Here is a 20,679-nt window from a genome sequence, read left to right as displayed (position 1 = left end):
TTGGTGGCCTTTAGTCTCTGGTTACAGTATCTGGCTTTTCTTTTATATCCTCTATAATTGGGCCGTTTGAGAGAGCTCCCAGCTGGCTCCTCCTCACAGGACCGCTACGCTCCTTGTCCTGAGCTACACTTGGAGCAGCCATGGGGTGCGATGCTTTAGGACGGATGGGGAGGAGCATGAAGGAAAGGAAAAAACAAAACAAGCAAACTAACCTAGCCCACCTGCATGGCCGGTCTCACACTCCTCCAGGTCCTCGTCGTCGCTGGAGCACTCTGCCGAGGACACGATCTCGTCCGTGGAGTGCTGTGGTCCCCAGCGCCGCGTGGGAGGAAGAGCCCCAACAAACACAAAGGACACGAGACGGACGGACAGAAGAGACAGACGGACAGAGGAGACAGAGCAGCCAGTCAGCACGTTGGCCACCTCAATCCAGGCGCTCTTCAAACTGTGACAGAGGTTTCCTGGTAGGTTTTCCTGTAAGACGACACATCCGGTAAATTGTCTGTCATCATTTGTGAATAGGTTCCATGGTTAGAAATGAATTATTTTAAAACTAAAAGATAGATCTATTAACTTCTGCAAAAGTGTTCTGGCGCTTTGAAAACTAAAATCCCAATCGTTTAAAACATTGGCTGGACGTTCGCTCTCAAATCTTCAATGAAAGAATAAAGTCGATGCGTTCACCTTCACATGCTGGATTGATTTCATATTATCTTTTCCATCCACTTTATTATTTTTGTTTTATTTTGTCGTAAAATTTAATTCAATCGCTCTCCCTTCACCTTTGCCGGTGCGACGCCTTGAAAGGTTTGGTCTTTATTACAGAGACGGCCAGCGGGGAGGAGGTGGTCACTCAGGGGTCACTGTGTCGTACCAGAGTCGGGGTCACTGTCGTACCAGAGTCGGGGTCACTCTGTCGTACCAGAGTCGGGGTCACTCTGTCGTACCAGAGTCGGGGTCACTCTGTCGTACCAGAGTCGGGGTCACTGTCGTACCAGAGTCGGGGTCACTGTCGTACCAGAGTCGGGGTCACTCTGTCGTACCAGAGTCGGGGTCACTCTGTCGTACCAGAGTCGGGGTCACTGTCGTACCAGAGTCGGGGTCACTCTGTCGTACCAGAGTCGGGGTCACTGTCGTACCAGAGTCGGGGTCACTGTCGTACCAGAGTCGGGATCACTGTCGTACCAGAGTCGGGGTCACTCTGTCGTACCAGAGTCGGGGTCACTCTGTCGTACCAGAGTCGGGGTCACTCTGTCGTACCAGAGTCGGGGTCACTCTGTCGTACCAGAGTCGGGGTCACTCTGTCGTACCAGAGTCGGGGTCACTGTCATGTCAGAGTCGGGGTCACTCTGTCGTACCAGAGTCGGGGTCACTGTCGTACCAGAGTCGGGGTCACTCTGTCGTACCAGAGTCGGGGTCTCTGTCGTACCAGTCGGGGTCACTCTGTCGTACCAGTCGGGGTCACTCTGTCGTACCAGAGTCGGGGTCACTCTGTCGTACCAGAGTCGGGGTCACTCTGTCGTACCAGAGTCGGGGTCACTCTGTTGTACCAGAGTCGGGGTCACTCTGTTGTACCAGAGTCGGGGTCACTCTGTTGTACCAGAGTCGGGGTCACTCTGTTGTACCAGTCGGGGTCACTGTTGTACCAGAGTCGGGGTCACTGTTGTACCAGAGTCGGGGTCACTCTGACCCGGATTACTACGTCGTTGACAGTCTTTGAACAATGTCTGATATGTGTCCTCACAGCTCACGCCCAGCGCCCTGAGGCCCACTCTCTGCTCCGCCCTGAGGCCCACTCTCTCCTCCGCCCTGAGGCCCACTCTCTCCTCCACCCTGAGGCCCACTCTCTCTCCTCCACCCTGAGGCCCACTCTCTCTCCTCCACCCTGAGGCCCACTCTCTCTCCTCCACCCTGAGGCCCACTCTCTCTCCTCCACCCTGAGGCCCACTCTCTCCTCCACCCTGAGGCCCACTCTCTCTCCTCCAACCTGAGGCCCACTCTCTCTCCTCCACCCTGAGGACCACTCTCTCCTCCACCCTGAGGACCACTCTCTCCTCCACCCTGAGGCCCACTCTCTCCTCCACCCTGAGGCCCACTCTCTCCTCCACCCTGAGGCCCACTCTCTCCTCCACCCTGAGGCCCACACTCTCCTCCACCCTGAGGCCCACTCTCTCCTCCACCTTGAGGCCCACTCTCTCCTCCACCCTGAGGCCCACTCTCTCCTCCACCCTGAGGCCCACTCTCTCCTCCACCCTGAGGCCCACTCTCTCCTCCACCCTGAGGCCCACTCTCTCCTCCACCCTGAGGCCCACTCTCTCCTCAACGCTGAGGCCCACTCTCTCCTCCACCCTGAGGCCCACTCTCTCCTCCACCCTGAGGCCCACTCTCTCCTCCACCCTGAGGCCCACTCTCTCCTCCACCCTGAGGCCCACTCTCTCCTCCACCCTGAGGCCCACTCTCTCCTCCACCCTGAGGCCCACTCTCTCCTCCACCCTGAGGCCCACTCTCTCCTCCACCCTGAGGCCCACTCTCTCCTCCACCCTGAGGCCCACTCTCTCTGCTCCAGAGGTCCAGCTGCTCAGAGACTTTAGTGGGAGCAGACTGGCCGGGTGGCGTGGTAGGTAGACTTGTCATAAAATAGAAAACCGTCATAGAGAGAGGCTTTATGAAATTATAAATATCACCAGGGGTAATGGGTCCTCCGCCTCCTGGGGGTAGAAGTGGGACAGTAAATAATCCCAGCTTGACGCTAGGAGATAAAACAAGGCCCCCTCCTCCAGAACCCACGGTGGTGACTCAGTTGGACTGCGCGGCTTTAGCCTCTGAAAGGTTTATCGTTGGCCAATGCATTCAAAATGAGTTGAGATGAGTAAGCGCTCTGAATGCACACCTTTCTAGTGAATATGAAATTATTCATTGAACTGAGATATGCTGTGGGGGCCGCCCCCGGCTCATCTGTGGGGGCCGCCCCCGGCTCATCTGTGGGGGCCGCCCCCGGCTCATCGCAGAGGGACGACGACAGATGTGAGCAAACCAATGACCACAGTAAAAGTTCAATTCCGGGGTAATGTGGAGTGACTGCAGCCAATGATCTGATACCCAAGCAAGGAGCCTGGCGCACACACACACACACACACACACACACACACACACACACACACACACACACACACACACACACACACACACACACACACACACACACACACACACACACACACACACACACACACACACACACACACACACACTTGCAGATTAGCATTTTGCATTTGTGAACTCACTTTCTCTGCATTCATACTGTGGAACATGTCCTCATCACGTAGCACGTCATCCATCTATGAGCTTACATGCTTTTGCGTCAAGATTTCGTGTCCCCTGTTGAGACCGACCTCAATGTCATTAGGGACGCCGATAGAATTAATTTAAGTATTGATGTTGCCCGTAATATTCCCCATGCTCACATTAAACTCTGATTGGATTGCTACAGTCCTGAGCACCGTGAACAGGCTTGATAGGAAGCATGCATTGCTCCTGGGATATCCCTCCCACATCTGGGACATCCCTCCCACATCTGGGACATCCCTCCCACATCTGGAAAACATGAGTGATGTAAGCGATCATATCATAGGTCGCTCTAGGATGTTATTTTAACTGAGGTCAAAATTGCCTCTAAGGATATTTTCTGTGGATATGAAAACATGCACATAAAACTAAAGTTATCGAAAAAAAGAAATTGAGTGAATTAACTCAGGTACTGGACACGCAAACATCTCCTATTTCCTGCTCTTGCCCGTGTTGTAGCAGCTGCTGCAGGATGTGCACCCGTCTGTCTGTGCATACTTAGACCAGACAGGACTAATGGATGGGATATTCTCCACGGCCGGGCTGCTAACTGACAGAGCCTGCTAGCCATGCCAGGAGACATTAGCATCACACTGGGCCCAGGTAAGAAGGGGGAGGCAGGGGGAGGGAGACGGGGGAGAGACAAGCAGGCCAGCAATGCAGTCATAAGGACGGCATCTCAATTAGTATGTGAACGCATCTGCATACCCTGCTGCAGCTCTCTCCGGGTGTCTGTCTCTAGCCACAGATCATCCACAGGCTCACAGAGTGCTGTTAACAGTCTTTTTTGGTTAAAGCAAGCTCTGAGATTGTCATATTTGTTCGAAATGATACACATATACCAGATGATGTGCTTTCTTCAGTTAAAAAAAAAGGTTTGGCCCTTTTTGTCACGGTTGAGACCAAAAAGCGATGTGGCAGAAAGCGTAATCCATCCCTTAGTGAGACATTGTTTAATAAATATGCTCAGTCTAAAAATATGGATCAGGTATACTGATGTTATTCTGAAACGTATATTAATGCAATAAATGGAACATTTGTATACTTACTTCTAATTTCTATTAATTTTTGAGAATTTCTGAGGCTTTGACGTCACTTTTCCATTTGTGTTTTGTTTGTGTCCATCAAATGATACATCTGACCCCCGTCAAATGCATAATTTAATTCCATTTGCCAAACACGTCTCCATTCGTAGATCTGTCTGGGAGAATATGACTAAAGAATAAACCCTAGCAATGAGTTGAACCCCGAGCATCTGCAGCGTGGGTCTTCGGCTAAATTAAGCTGAAACTGAACAGCTTGGTGCACAGCGTTTGGCCTGCTGCATATGATACATCTTGACTTAAGTCCTATAGTTAAAAAACATCTAATGTGATTGGCTGCAATCAAAAATAAAATGCATGCGTTGTATTTACAAACAAATACATTTTAGTTCACACACTACTGGCGATCTTTGTGTGCAGATGATGTAAATGATTGTGACAGCATCCACAGATGATTTACATTTGCAAGTAATGTGTGGCGGTAGAATTTGTCTCTTTCTCTAATATATGAGCAGATAATTTCCTATGGATTTAAAGTGAGTTGTGTGTTTGTGTACAATATAACACTTTGTAAATCATGGATTCAATCATGGAATCATTTTTTGAAGGTTGTTTGTTGGATGGATTTTACTAACCCAAATGTAATATTTTCTGTGGGAACGTGTCCTTGTGAATATGATTGTATGTCAATATAATTACGTTAGGGTTAGCTATTTTGTATGCTACATCACACATATCACAATCTGTTTAAGTTTACCTGTAGAAATCAATTATATATGTGTAGGAGCCATTTTAGCCCCTTATTTATTTGATTAACTTTGATTATAATGCATGCCTCTTCTGTATTACTTTCTTGAGATGTTGTGCCCTCTGCAGGTCAAAAGGCTGTTAACAGGAAGCCACCAGGAGGAGGCGTGGCCTACTGACAGCGCACTGCTTTTTGACCTTGTCTCGGCTTCGCTTGTTATTTTTGTTGCTCAAGCTGCTCTTTGTAAATTCTTTAGTTTATACATCCAGTTTGCCTTATTATTTATTGAACAGGATAAAGGATCTGTAAAACCTTATTTTTGGTAATTAAAACCCATCTATGTTTGGAACACTGAATTTCTTGTGGATCTTCATTTTTTGGTTTATTGCAAGTAAGACAAGCGTTAAGGATTCCCTCAGTCGTCACCAAGTGACAACGAGAAACTCAGGACAAATCAGTCACTGCAATATGTATTACAGACATTTCAGTATGGGACGGTATGAGATGGGCCAGCCAAACTGAGAGCAGGTGCATGTCGTTGCTGTCGGTGGGTGCTTCCAGGTTCAGTGTGCAGCTACTTGGAGCATTATCTGATGTACATGTGTTTGACATTCTCCGGCAGAGTTGTGCCTCCCCTTGTTTTGCTCATCCGGGGCTACATGGCCAGCCGGCCAGGCGGATGATTAATGGCAGAGCATTCGCTTACACGAGCTCAGCAGCCAAATAATCCCTTCTCCAAACCCATGGCCCCAAAAGTACTCTCATATAAAAAATGTTACTTGTAATCTACTTCAAACTTTTAACATCAGTGGTATTGAGCACACTTTGGTACAATTTGTACAATTTGAATGGAAAAACTGAGTGTAAATCAGGATCATTAAAAAATGCGGTGTTGAGATACAGACTTGGGAATACTCATGCCGTCATGATTAACTAATTATAGTAATTGATGTGCACCCTTCGGATATTGTCGTTCCGCATAACATTCACCATGAAAAAAGTCATACAAGGCTTTTTGAGTGTGCACATCTTTGGATTCAGCAAGGTTTGTTAAGAGAAAGAGAAATATCCTTTCTAGACAGGTGAACATGATGTATTAAAAAGCACTTTAATCGGATGGGTAGAAAAAAAAACATTTTACCGCATTTCACCTACAAATCACCAAGCTCTTGCTCTACTTTGTAACTTTTATGATCTCACAAAAGTTCATTCGCAATGACAAAAACAAATCCACTCTCATTTTCAATCTATAGATCACACTATAAATACCTGGTTGGTTATCATTTTTGCTATAAATATAACACTTCATTAAGCCAAATGTGATGTGTTGGTGGTCGTGTTGGCATATGATTAGAGTTATGAAAATAGTTTTGCTGTTCCTGCATTAAGGCCTTAAAGTGTGTGTCAGTTCCAACGACTAGGGTGGCCTGTCCTGTACTGTACTGTGTGAGGTGTCCTGTACTGTATTGTGTACGGTGTCCTGTACTGTATTGTGTACGGTGTCCTGACCTGTACTGTGTGAGGTGTCCTGTACTGTATTGTGTACAGTGTCCTGTACTGTATTGTGTGAGGTGTCCTGTACTGTATTGTGTACGGTGTCCTGTACTGTATTGTGTATGTGTCCTGTACTGTATTGTGTACTGTATTGTGTACACAATACTCTACTGTATTGTGTGATGTGTCCTGTATTGTGTGATGTGTACTGTATAGTGTGATGTGTAGGTTTCTGTGCAGGTTTCAGCAAGTCAAATTTAAGGCTTTTTAAGACCTTTTTAATACCACCTTGAATGAAATTTAAGACCTAAAACAAGCGATGGTGACGGACGTCTTCCAGCCAACTGTCCTTGAATTTGCACCTACCCATTGTCGCAGACTAGCTTGCAAGCACGCAGATAATTGTTTATATATGCAGCAAGCAAGAAAGAAGCCTGAAAAGTCCCAGGAGAAAAATAAATAAATAAATAGTCCTGCCCCGACAAATTTAAGTCCTTGAGTTACAGTATTTAAGACCACCAAATGACATTTCTAACGAATTAAAGACTTTTCAAGGCCTTAAATTTAGAAACATGAATTTAAGACTTTTTAAGACTTTTAAGGAATCGCGGACACCCTGTGTATTGTGTACGGTGTCCTGTGCTGTATTGTGTGAGGTGTCCTCCACTATATTGTGTGATGTGTACTGTATTGTGTGATGTGTTGGGATAAGATGACGTTTGCAGTTGTATCACAACAGATTAGTTTAGGATAACAACTTTCTCCAAAAGAGTGAAAGCCAAACGTTAGGTATCAAACAGTGAAACAAATGTCTCTAGAACATGGATGTATTTAAGAACACACAGCAGTACGTGCGACTAAATTTGCGTGATAAAACTATGAAGGCTGTACAGAGGTTCTAATACTATTTTGATATATTAAGATGAAAGCTTAAGAGGTTATTCTCCTCGATCAATATCATCATTTGAAAGCTATTAAAAGGTTCCTAGACTGAATTCAAAAATAGAATTTTCTCTCAACCACATTTTGAACACGAAATCAGAACCACTGCGATGACTTCTCAGCTGTCTCCTCATTCCTCTTAGCAGGCAAATGAGTCAACCCCTCTTTCATTGTGGTCTGCTCTGCAAAGAGGGCTGGACTGATGGTGACCACTTCAGCCCCTCTCCATGTACCCCGGAACGTACAGCGCTATGATGTCATTAATCAACAGGAAGGGTCCAGACAACCAACACAGCTAGAGCTGTCCAAAACACCCAGGGCACCATCTCCAGGGAGAAGAGGAGAGCTGGGATATTGAACCGTTGTCTTGACAGCGGAGCGCAATGGGACCTGCAGCCTGTAGGACCGGCGGGAATGAGATGGGCTCCGGGGCAAACGTTGGAGGAAAGGTAGCAGTATCCCAGGGAATCGTATAACAGATCAAAGATCAAATGAACGCAATGGAGAAACAAAGAGATAATGAAAGGAAACATGATTTGAATCATCGACCGCTGTCATGAGATGTTCTGGAAGGAGAGTTCAGTTTCCCTCGGTTAGACTCATCTATTTGGGCTCTCGGACAAAGCTCTGATTATAATCCTGAAGGTTGACAGATCTTTTGTGATCACCTTGGGATGGAGCAGCGTTGACAGAAGGGAGCCTGGCTTTGAGGTTCAACATTTTGGGGGGATTTTCCATAGCTTAGCGTGACAAAACACCTTATCTAATAAATGAAAGCCCAAAAACACCATGTGGACCAGAAAATACCCCTTTCATTGTGTCTGCTGAACAATAAACAGAGCTCCGCAGCTTTGGGGTTAAGAGAGAGCGAGAGCGAGAGAGGTTTAGCTTCATCATTGCAGTGACAACGATGTATGCTACTTAACCGTTGGTTTGATCTTGCTCTCAGGTCAGACTCTTTGTTCTGATTGAACACTGAGCATTTCAGTTCAGTAATCGCATCTCTCATCCAGGTGAAGGGTTCTACCCATAAACATATCACATGCCACGCCGTGTTTTAAGTATGATCCATTATGGTCAACCATTACACGACCATGTTAGACCTTCTGTGATGTGAAATTGAGACATTCCCTCCGACAAACGATCAGATGATGTAGCAGTCATATGCTCACTCTCTCATTTCATTATGAACTCATTTCAATATTTTTAAAGCAATGAAGACACCGTGTGTGTGTGTGTGTGTGTGTGTGTGTGTGTGTGTGTGTGTGTGTGTGTGTGTGTGTGTGTGTGTGTGTGTGTGTGTGTGTGTGTGTGTGTGTGTGTGTGTGTGTGTGTGTGTGTGTTCATACGAGGAGAGGGACATGAGACATCAGCCTTCTGCATTATGTACCAAGGGAGGTTAGCCGCTCGGATCCTCTTGCAGTCGATTGGCATCGACAAATGAGGGGGAAAGATAAGAGAGATAGAGGGAGAGGGAGGGAGGGGAGAGACACTCCCTCTAGAGGAGTCAATTACTGCCCCTGAATAAAAGCCAGACTTGGCTCCTATCTTAGGGACACAACAATAGAAAAGGACACTACAATAGAAAATGACATAACGATAGAAAAGGACACAACAATAGAAAATGACATAACGATAGAAAAGGACACAACAATAGAAAAGGACACAACGATAGAAAAGGACATAACAATAGAAATAGACAAAGAAGCCATTTCGGGGAGATGATCCACAGAATATGTCCTGGAATAACAAAACAAAAACCTATTTGGACGTCTGGTCACTTATAATATTATCATCTTCATCGTCATGAAGACACATGAATAAATAAAATACCCCCCCCACACACACACACACACACACACACACACACACACACACACACACACACACACACACACACACACACACACACACACACACACACACACACACACACACACACACACACACACACGTCTATGGGTTGTGTCCAGTCTGCTCGTGTTTGCATATGATTTGACTTCCATCCGCGCAGAGCAGAGGGTGTTATCTGAGATGCATGATCTGCTGCTTGGAGCGTTAAGTACCATGGCCGACTGCCTCCCTGAACGGAGTGCGTTCAGCCGTTACCACACGGCTCTGGGGGCTGAATTAGGTCTCAATGCAGCACGTCATCACTGCGCTGCAGGGGAGTGCAATCCTAGAACCGTTTACCCCGGCCACACACCATAATGTAGAAACAATGCTGATTAATGGCTTATGAACCCTGGGGGGACAGTAACCGCAGGGAATAGGGACGAGGGAATAGGGACGAGGGACGAGGGACGAGGGAATAGGGAAGAGGGACGAGGGCATAGGGAAGAGGGACGAGGGCATAGGGAAGAGGGACGAGGGAATAAGGAAGAGGGACGAGGGAATAGGGAAGAGGGACGAAGGAATAAGGAATAGGGACGAGGGAATAGGGACGAGGGAAGGGGGACGAGGGAATAGGGAAGAGGGGCGAGGGGCGAGGGAATAGGGAAAAGGGGCGAGGGGCGAGGGAATAGGGAAGAGGGAAGAGGGGCGAGGGGCGAGGGGCGAGGGGCGAGGGACGAGGGAAGAGGGGCGAGGGACGAGGGAATAGGGACGAGGGAATAGGGACGAGGGAATAGGGACGAGGGAATAGGGACGAGGGAATAGGGACGAGGGAATGGGGACGAGGGAATGGGGACGAGGGAATGGGGACGAGGGAATAGGGACGAGGGAATGGGGACGAGGGAATGGGGACGAGGGAATAGCGACGAGGGACGAGGGAATGGGGACGAGGGAAGAGGGACGAGGGAGTGCGGTCGCTACAGGACAGTGGACGTGGGAGTGGCGCCATAATGAAGTGTACAATGAGGGCACCTGGACGGGGACATTTAGCGTAGCCTCAATTAATGGGGAAGGCAAGGCTCAACACACACACACACACACACACACACACACACACACACACACACACACACACACACACACACACACACACACACACACACACACACACACACACACACACACACACACACACACACACACACACACACACACACACACACACAGCGTCCCTGCATGCCTCTCGGGATCAGGATAAGCCCGTTGTGAATGCATTTCAACGGGGGGAGGGGGGGGACCCAATCACACTGACGCTCCCACACGGCGCTGCAGGCGCACTGGCCCCCCGGACCGGGTGGTCAGCGGGTTGAGGCCATACCTCTGGGGGCTGACCACCGCCCCCCCCCCCGCCGTGCTCCCTGATAGAGCACCGCTACAGCTCTGGGCTCTCCTGGAGCCCCCCTCCCTCGGGTCCGTCAGGGCTGGGGTCTGGCCTGTGGACAGACCCCAGACGGACCCCCGGCCCGGAGCCAGTCCCAGCTCCCTGCGGTCCGTTGGTGGGGTCCCGTCAGTGAGGGCTACAGTGAGCATTAGTATCCTATCTACGGATAGGATTTATACTAGATATAGTATTTGTACTAGATATAGTATATGTCCATCTGTACGGATGTTTATGATCCGTACAGACGTATCCAAATCTGGGGGGGGGGGGGGGGGGGCACCTGCCACAGCGTCAGACGCCACTCGCATGAAAACACGTGTGAGGTTGAATATGGAAATCAGTGAAGTGTGCGTCCTTTAGTGTTACAACACCACACGTCTGAACAAACAGACATCATGTTTTTGATGCACCTTTTACACGGGCCCCTAGAATGACTAAACCACACGGGCCCCCAGAATGACTAAACCACACGGGCCCCTAGAATGACTAAACCACACGGGCCCCCAGAATGACTAAACCACACGGCCCCCAAGAATGACTAAACCACACGGGCCCCTAGAACGACTAAACCACACGGGCCCCCAGAATGACTAAACCAACCGGGCCCCCAGAATGACTAAACCACACGGGCCCCCAGAATGACTAAACCAACCGGGCCCCCAGAATGACTAAACACACGGGCCCCTAGAATGACTAAACCAACCGGCCCCCCAGAATGACTAAACCACACGGGCCCCTAGAATGACTAAACCAACCGGCCCCCCAGAATGACTAAACCACACGGGCCCCTAGAATGACTAAACCACACGGGCCCCCAGAATGACTAAATCACACGGGCCCCCAGAATGACTAAATCACACGGGCCCCCAGAATGACTAAACCACACGGGCCCCCAGAATGACTAAATCACACGGGCTGCATGGATAACACGACGTACGAGTGGGGACAGAGAGGGACCGATGTCTTAGGCTCTCTGTCCCGATCCAGACGTTCAAACCAGCGCTGCGTGATGTTGATCCCCAAACACCCCACGGCCCAACGTCGACCGACCCGCCGCCCCACGGCCCACCGTCGACCGACCCGTCAGCCCACGGCCCACCGTCGACCCCCCCGACCCGTCGACCCACGGCCCACCGCCGACCCGTCGACTCCCCGACCCGTCACCCCACGGCCCACCGCCGACCCGTCACCCCACGGGCCACCGCCGACCGACCCCGACCCGTCACCCCACGGCCCACCGCCGACCGACCCCGACCCGTCGCCGACCGACCCCGACCCGTCACCCCACGGCCCACCGCCGACCGACCCCGACCCGTCTACCCACGGCCCACCGCCGACCCGTCACCCCACGGCCCACCGCCCCCGACCCGTCACCCCACGGCCCACCGTCGACTCCCCGACCCGTCACCCCACGGCCCACCGCCGACCCGTCACCCCACGGCCCACCGTCGACCCGTCACCCCACGGGCCACCGCCGACCGACCCCGACCCGTCACCCCACGGCCCACCGTCGACTCCCCGACCCGTCACCCCACGGCCCACCGCCGACCCGTCACCCCACGGCCCACCGCCGACCCGTCACCCCACGGCCCACCGTCGACTCCCCGACCCGTCACCCCACGGCCCACCGCCGACCCGTCACCCCACGGCCCACCGCCGACCCGTCACCCCACGGCCCACTGTCGACCCGTCACCCCACGGGCCACCGCCGACCGACCCCGACCCGTCACCCCACGGCCCACCGTCGACCGACCCCGACCCTTCAGCCCACGGCCCACCGCCGACCGACCCCGACCCGTCACCCCACGGCCCACCGCCGACCCGTCACCCCACGGCCCACCGCCGACCCGTCACCCCACGGCCCACGGCCGACCCGCCACCCCACGGCCCACCGCCGACCCGCCACCCCACGGCCCACCGTCGACCCGTCACCCCACGGCCCACCGTCGACTCCCCGACCCGTCACCCCACGGCCCACCGCCGACCCGTCACCCCACGGCCCACCGTCGACCCGTCACCCCAAGGGCCACCGCCGACCGACTCGTCAGCCCACGGCCCACCGTCGACCGACCCCGACCCGTCACCCCACGGCCCACCGCCGACCGACCCGTCAGCCCACGGGCCACCGCCGACCGACCCGTCAGCCCACGGGCCACCGCCGACCGACCCGTCAGCCCACGGCCCACCGTCGACCGACCCCGACCCACCGTCGACCGACCCCGACCCGTCACCCCACGGCCCAACGTCGACCGACCCGCCGACCCGTCACCCCACGGCCCACCGTCGACCGACCCGTCACCCCACGGCCCACCGTCGAACGACCCGTCACCCCACGGCCCACCGCCGACCGACCCCGACCCGTCACCCCACGGCCCACTGTCGACCGACCCCGACCCGTCAGCCCACGGCCCACCGCCGACCGACCCCGACCCGTCACCCCACGGCCCACTGTCGACCGACCCCGACCCGTCAGCCCACGGCCCACCGTCGACCGACCCCGACCCGTCAGCCCACGGCCCACCGCCGACCGACCCGTCAGCCGACGGCCCACCGCCGACCGACCCCGACCCGTCACCCCTCGTGCCACGACCGACCCGTCAGCCCACGGCCCACCGCCGACCGACCCGTTGCCTGGAGGAGACCCGCCCGCTTCATCCTGACAGCCATGTTCATTTGGTCCTCATAGTTCTGTACATCCCACCTTATTGACGGGGGTCTGAGGGGCCCCACAGGCTGAGAGGTGGAGCACTAGGGGCCCCACAGGCTGAGAGGTGGAGCACTAGGGGCCCCACAGGCTGAGGGGTGGAGCACTAGGGGCCCCACAGGCTGAGAGGTGGAGCACTAGGGGCCCCACAGGCAGAGGGGGGGAGCACTAGGAGCCCATGGGGCCCCTGAGGCTGCGGGGTCCCACTTGGGGCCCCTGAGGCAGTGGGGTCCCATGGGGCCCCTGAGGCTGAGAGGTGGAGCACTAGGGGCCCCACAGGCAGAGGGGGGGTGCACTAGGAGCCCATATGGGGCCCCTGAGGCTGCGGGGTCCCATGGGGGCCCTGAGGCTGCGGGGCCCCTGCGGGGTCCCACTAGGGGCCCCTGAGGCTGCGGGGTCCCATGGGGGCCCTGAGGGGTCCCATAGGGGCCCCTGAGGCTGTGGGGTCCCATAGGGGCCCCTGCTGTGAGCAGCGGGCGAGCGGCGGCAGAGCCCTTACCTGCACCGTTGGGGAGGAGCGATGTTTGCGCGTGGTGGTGGTGGACATGGTGGTGGTGGTCTCGATGAAGGTGGTGGACATCTCCGGGGGCGTGGCGGTGGAGCGGCCGGGGCCCCCGGGGCCCCCGGAGCCCCCGGAGCCGGGGCCGTCGCCCACCAGGCGCACGCTGCCGTTGATCTTGACGTTGGCGTTGCCCTCGGCCGCCAGGTTGAGCACCTTGAGGCCGTTGTAGTAGAGGCCGGAGAGCTGGCCCTGGAAGGGCCGGCCGCGGTCACTGCCCCCGAGGGCCACGCTGGCCTGGGTGTTGAAGATGGTCAGCTGCCGCCCTGCGGGGGGGGGGGCACGCGGTGAAACATGTCCTCACGCCGGGGGAGGACACTACAGCATCGTGTTCTCCACACAGGGTCTACCACCGTTGTAGCGCCACTGCTCTACATCGTTAGGGGTCAGCAGAGCGTTATCCATGACTGGAGCCACTCAGTCCACTGCTGCCCAAGTCATTATCCACCAACGTGGTAGACATTGGATATTAATGCTCCCAAATCATTACAAAGTGATACTGATGCTGCTCATTAAACAAATCAGAAAAACCCTCATGAGTATGTATAGACAGTATATATTATTATAACATTTGCGCATCATGCATGTCTGCTATCTTTCATTCCGATGCCGTTTGTAACTTTTGCGATGTTCTTTTATGCTCAAGTTGTTGAAGGGAGTTGTGAAATAGCATTTAGATTACAAAGGCATAATAACCATACATAATTTATCTTTTTAAGAACTCTCAGTCCCTTCAACCCTTGATCAGTGACAGAGATCTTAATGTGATCCTATTTAACAGCTTCTTTAACAGCCATGCATGAATAAAGCAAAACTGTGAGCTTAGTGTTAGAGTTTAAAAATAGAAAAGCTCCTAACTGAGGCCGAGGAAAGAGCAAGAAGCGACAGAGTCAGTGTGGGAGAGAGTTAGGGAGAGGGTTAGGGAGAGGGTTAGGGAGAGGGTTAGGGAGAGGGAGAGGGTTAGGGAGAGGGAGAGGGTTAGGGAGAGGGTTAGGGAGAGGGAGAGGGTTAGGGAGAGGGAGAGGGTTAGGGACAGAGTAGGTGTGGGAGAGAGTTAGGGAGAGGGTTAGGGAGAGGGAGAGAGTTAGGGAGAGGGTTAGGGAGAGGGAGAGGGTTAGGGAGAGGTTAGGGAGAGGGAGAGGTTAGGGTTAGGGAGAGAGTTAGGGAGAGGGTTAGGGAGAGGGTTAGGGAGAGGTTAGGGAGAGGTTAGGGAGAGGGAGAGGTTAGGGTTAGGGAGAGAGTTAGGGAGAGGGTTAGGGAGAGGGTTAGGGAGAGGGTAAGGGAGAGGTTAGGGTTAGGGAGACAGGGTTTCCCCCAGCACTGTCTTGTTAAGGCGGCCGCCTTAACAAGACTAGGGCCCCGCCTTGACTACCAATGTATTAAAAAAAAAAAAAAAAAAAAAAGTTGAAAAAAAAAAAAAAAAAAAAAAAAAAGCGAGATTTTTCTGCCATGAATAGGGTAAGCCCATCATCTTCTCACTATCTTAGTTCAAAATTTAAAATATTAAATACACAACATTGACTTCATTCACTCTATGTGTAGATAAAGACAGACCTGCGAAACTGCAGGGCAAGAGTCTTACAGCCTGCATGAAGATCAGCATCAATGGCCCACCAGTGTCTAAGTTCAATTACAGCAGGGCGCTAGAACTGTTCTTTGCACAGCCACGCAGAATTGCATGCACTGATGCCTCTTGTCAGCTGTGCCGCAAATAAGATCCAAAAAAGGAACTGTAAATAGTTGAATTTGCATACAAAAGTTAAGTGTATTGTCCATTATTTGTATTTAATTTGCACTTTTCTTTAATTTTATTTTGTAGTGTCTGCATGTTTGCACAACATTTGTACCTACTGTTGTTTATTTATATGGAAATAAACAGTCGTTTATTTCATTCATGCGTACTGGCATCTTTGAGCAAAATACCCCCAAAATTTTTTGGCGCGGCGCAAAGCGCCGCGCCAACACCACCACCAACTGCTTACCACCTTGACTGAGACATTTACTGGGGGAAACACTGGGAGAGGTTAGGGTTAGGGAGAGGTTAGGGTTAGGGAGAGGTTAGGGTTAGGGAGAGGGTTAGGGAGAGGTTAGGGACAGAGTAGGTCTGGGTTAGGGTTAGGGAGAGGGTTAGGGAGAGGTTAGGGTTAGGGAGAGGGTTAGGGTTAGGGAGAGGTTAGGGTTAGGGAGAGGTTAGGGTTAGGGAGAGGGTTAGGGAGAGGTTAGGGACAGAGTAGGTCTGGGTTAGGGAGAGATTAGGGAGAGGGTTAGGGAGAGGTTAGGGACAGAGTAGGTTTGGGTTAGGGTTAGGGAGAGGTTAGGGAGAGGTTAGGGTTAGCGAGAGAATAGCGACAGAGTCAATGTGGGATTACCTTTTTCTTGTAGCCACTCTTCTACTGGTCTGGCGTATTTGAAAGGAATTTTCTTATTGGCCATTTGATAGCGTTCAATGTCACTGCTCCCTTTAGAAATTTAAGAAAACATTTATGAACAACATTTATAGAGCAAATATCATCATCATCATGACACCATTTTTTATAAATTCTTTAAGTGTGGTTATAACCTTTTTAGTTTTTAAATTTTTTATTAAGAAAAAAAAATTGTTTACATTAATCAATATGTGGGTCGGGGCTCCGAGGGGGGGGGGGCTGTGCAAATGACAAGCTGGTCCTAGTTCACATCTTTCATGGCCTTTGAATGAATACTTTATCTTTTAACATTTCCTGTGGGGTCAGGCTGTATTTCAAACGGAATAAATCAACGTGACTCGAATGATGTTCTTCAGTGTGTTAATGTGTGTGCTCTGTGAGAAAACGGATGGGCTCATAATTCTGTTATTAAAGTTAGCGTCAGGATTTGTAATATCACAATGTCAGCAGATTTATTTGCAGACGTTCAAATTTGCTAATGAATTATATTGACGGTCAATTGTAGAAAGTACACTGTAGAAAGTCCATAAGCATAATTATCTTTCTATATTATTTTTAAAACAGAAAAGGCACTTGAAGATCATGGAAGGCAACATTAGCATCAACCATTGATTTGTTTGGACCAGGTTTTTGTACTTTTCTTCTGGAGTTTGATTCCAGAGGTTGCATGCTGGTGATGTGATTAGCAGTGTCCAGGTGATGTGATTAGCGCTGTCCAGGTGATGTGGTTAGCGCTGTCCAGGTGAGGCCTTACCTGTTGGGAAGTGTTCGTTGATGGACCAGTTGTCCACCTGCAGCGTGGCGTTGCCTCCGTTCCTGATGAAGCGCACCACGTGGTACTTCCCATCGTTCACAGGTGTGCTCGTCTCCTGGACCACGATGTCCACCGTACCGATGTTGAACGTCACCCCGATCTTTCCTTGTTGCTGTAAAACAAATACAAAACATTCTTTAGGAAAAGTGGATTCAATGTAATATGTGAAAATGCAATGTGTTGCATATTGAGGTTATGTTAAAAATGCAAAAAGAAGAATTAAGAATTGTGCGTGAAAAATAAAACATTTATATAATTAATTCACAGAACTTTACACATGCAATGAATTCATATTCTTGATGTTGCCATTTTGTTTAAAATGGGGTTACACTATAATCACTAGCCAGGGGAAATGAAAGAGGCATGTAGGAAGATGTGTATCAGCCTATTCTATATCATGACTAGGCGATTCAAGGTTCCTGATAAGCAGGCGAATCCCATTCGATTTTATCACACAATAATGCAGAATGTGTGGGGAATAAAGACATATGCATCTTACGTTGAAGTTATTGTTTAAAGAGGAGGTTTTTGCTTTAGCTTAATGTTTAGATGGAGCCTGGGTGAGAAGACTAAGTGTATTATATCTAAGTGGGATTTTGTATATGGCATGGTGTTCATTGTGATTCATATTGTTTGACATTTTATTATTAGCCCATACTTGCTGGATAATTATAGTGTGTAGGACACCTTAATAAAACCAATCAACCAATCAAAGTCTATCCCAGAGTTAAGCTCATTATACATTCAAAAACTGAAAAAAGACAATCATTTTTACACCGCTAATGATATTAAGCAGACATTCAGTAAGCTTGACAGGTTGGTAAATATTTAAAAGGACCAATTAAAATACAAAGGCACACAATCACTATCTCATAATAGGTGTATGACTAACGGGGCAGTTCATGGTCGGCCATGACACACCACTGCCTTGATCTCTTTAGAATGCCTCATGCACATTTTGTAACCCTAATAGGAGAGGCGATTTCACTCTGTCATCTGCCAAAGAAGATGGTGTTCGTAAAGAAGAGTGGGAATGCCGCGTGTAAATAGATGATAATATGTGGCAGCAGCAGCATTTTGATTCAGTTCCCCAAGGGGGATTGGGGGGGGGGGGGGGGAGAGAGAGAGAGAGAGAGCGAGAGAGAGAGAGAGACAGAGAGACAGAGAGACGGAGAGAGACAGAGAGAGAGAGAGACAGACAGAGAGACAGAGAGACAGAGAGACAGAGAGAGAGAGAGAGACAGAGAGAGAGAGAGAGAGAGACAGACAGAGAGACAGAGAGACAGAGAGAGACTCCCCAGTCTTGTCCACATTTGGTTTGCATAATAAAACATTACTGTCATTGTAAGTTAAGGTGCTTCTGCGCATCAACTGACGAGAAATGACCGTTGCTATTCTCTATATAATAATAGCATAACATTATTTTATTTGTTTCCTCAATCCACTATTGTATTAGCAACCCACACATGTGCATAAGTCAGACCTCAAAACAACACAACACATGAACTGGGCAGCTAACACAGATAATGTAGCCAAAATCAAGCACGCTGTGATTGTTTTGAATGCGATACTGAAAGCGTTTATGAGAGCTTCGTTCCAAGGTCAATCTGCTGAGACCAGTTGTTTGAAGACATGAACCTTTGGAGTACTGGGCAGGGGCCAGTCAGTCTATTTCCATCCAAACAGGCAATCTCTAATACACAGAGGGAAGCTAGTTCGTAAACCAATGGAAGATTAACTGAAGAGGTCATTGGGCTGGAAACGAAAATAAATCACAGATACTAAAGGGAACAAAACTGGTGAATTAATATATCAGAGAAAAAAAAACATCCAAACAAGTAAATGACAATGAATACATTAAAACCTTAACAAATAAAACCATAGCGTTTATTGAATAATCTTTTGTATTCTTGAATGAAAAGCCTCATGCGAGTTGTGTTATTTTAACAGAGGCTCTGGTGAATGACAATGACCATTTACAACATTGGAATCTAATTAGAGACAACCCTTTGAATGGAGATACTTTAGCTGGACACATCACTGAGTGAGAACCATTTAAACTGAAGAAGATAGCGCTGTATTTAAAGGCTCTGGTGTCTTCATGCTGTATGCTGTCTGTCCGTCTGTCTCCCTGCCTCATAGTGGGACGCCCCCGGTCTGCGAGTCCCGTAAGCCATGATGGAGCTTTCCGTACGGCCCTTGCAGCTGTAATGCTCCAGCTCCTCCCCCTCTCTGAGTAATGGCCACGCCTTGTGTGGGAGTAATGCGCTCTGGGTCTTCAAAGATAACTAATGCATCCCCCTCTCATTTGTTCTGGGTAAAGATTACATGATGTAATTATCCTCATTTCAAATAAATCCACTAAACTATGAATTAAATGTTTTCACAAAATGGCTCCAAGATCATCACGCACTGCATTAGTAAACTGTGAGCATTATAATCATAGTGCACACCTCGACCTTAACCTGATACAGCTACAATTTTGGTTCATATTATTAAATAATTTCATTTTCTTTACATTTGGTCTTACACTAAATGGTATGTGTGGTGAATTTTTTGTTTAGAATGTGTCCTTTAAATATTCTCTCCTTGCTTGACAGCATACAGGACAGTCTTTTTGAACTAAATTACAGGTTTCTACAACAACACATGAATATAAGTCGGGGACAGATGATGCAGCTCCTATCACAGATTTAAAATAAACAAATGAACGTTTAGGGAAAGCAATGGGACTTTGCACATGCATATATGTAAAATGAATTGGAGGCCAACAATGTGTATTGCACACACGCGCGCGGGCACACGCACACACACACACTCCTCTTTAAAGTGTAAATGACCCTCAGGGTTGAATCTCCTGATATATACACATACATATATATATATATATATATATATATATATATATATATAGACATATATATATATATATATATATATACACATACATATACATATATACATACATATATATACACACACACTCTAGTCTACTTAATGCCTTGCACTTGCAAAGCCAATCTATTAGAACTGGAACTCAGGCCAAATGTTGTGGCTAAATAACTTTATGAATGGGAGCTTTTCTGTACGGAGCTGAATTGTATCTGCTTGGCCACAGCTCGTTATAGTCTTACTAAAGGAGTCCCTTGATGTTTGTAGAGATGACTCTAGACACAGCAACATTCCAAGCCCATGGAAATCTGAAATTAATTTTTATTCTGAATTTTTTAATTATCACACTGAATGAATGCATCCCGTGAACGCTAGCTTGTAGCAGCTAACCAGACACCGACTGTTGGAATCCAATGTGTGTTTTCACAGCAATGATGC

The 20,679-nt window shown here is 49.6% G+C and overlaps 1 protein-coding gene across 1 annotated transcript in view; it reads right to left on the bottom strand.

Annotated features, from left to right (window-relative positions):
* The window catches only part of nrxn3a (neurexin 3a), a 167,520-nt gene that overhangs the window by 9,001 nt on the left and 137,840 nt on the right, over nucleotides 1-20,679 (bottom strand). Inside the window, exons 16-19 of the mRNA XM_056589824.1 lie at nucleotides 17,290-17,461; nucleotides 16,479-16,568; nucleotides 14,050-14,375; nucleotides 213-303 (exon numbers count right to left, since the gene is read on the bottom strand). Coding sequence (XP_056445799.1) covers nucleotides 213-303; nucleotides 14,050-14,375; nucleotides 16,479-16,568; nucleotides 17,290-17,461 — 679 coding nt within the window. The remainder of the gene's footprint in view (nucleotides 1-212; nucleotides 304-14,049; nucleotides 14,376-16,478; nucleotides 16,569-17,289; nucleotides 17,462-20,679) is intronic.

The sequence above is a fragment of the Gadus chalcogrammus genome, chromosome 5, assembly GCF_026213295.1.
Source record: "Gadus chalcogrammus isolate NIFS_2021 chromosome 5, NIFS_Gcha_1.0, whole genome shotgun sequence".
Classification (NCBI taxonomy): domain Eukaryota; kingdom Metazoa; phylum Chordata; class Actinopteri; order Gadiformes; family Gadidae; genus Gadus; species Gadus chalcogrammus.
The sequence above is the reverse complement of the archived record's forward strand: the minus strand, read 5'-3'. Positions and strand labels throughout refer to the sequence as shown.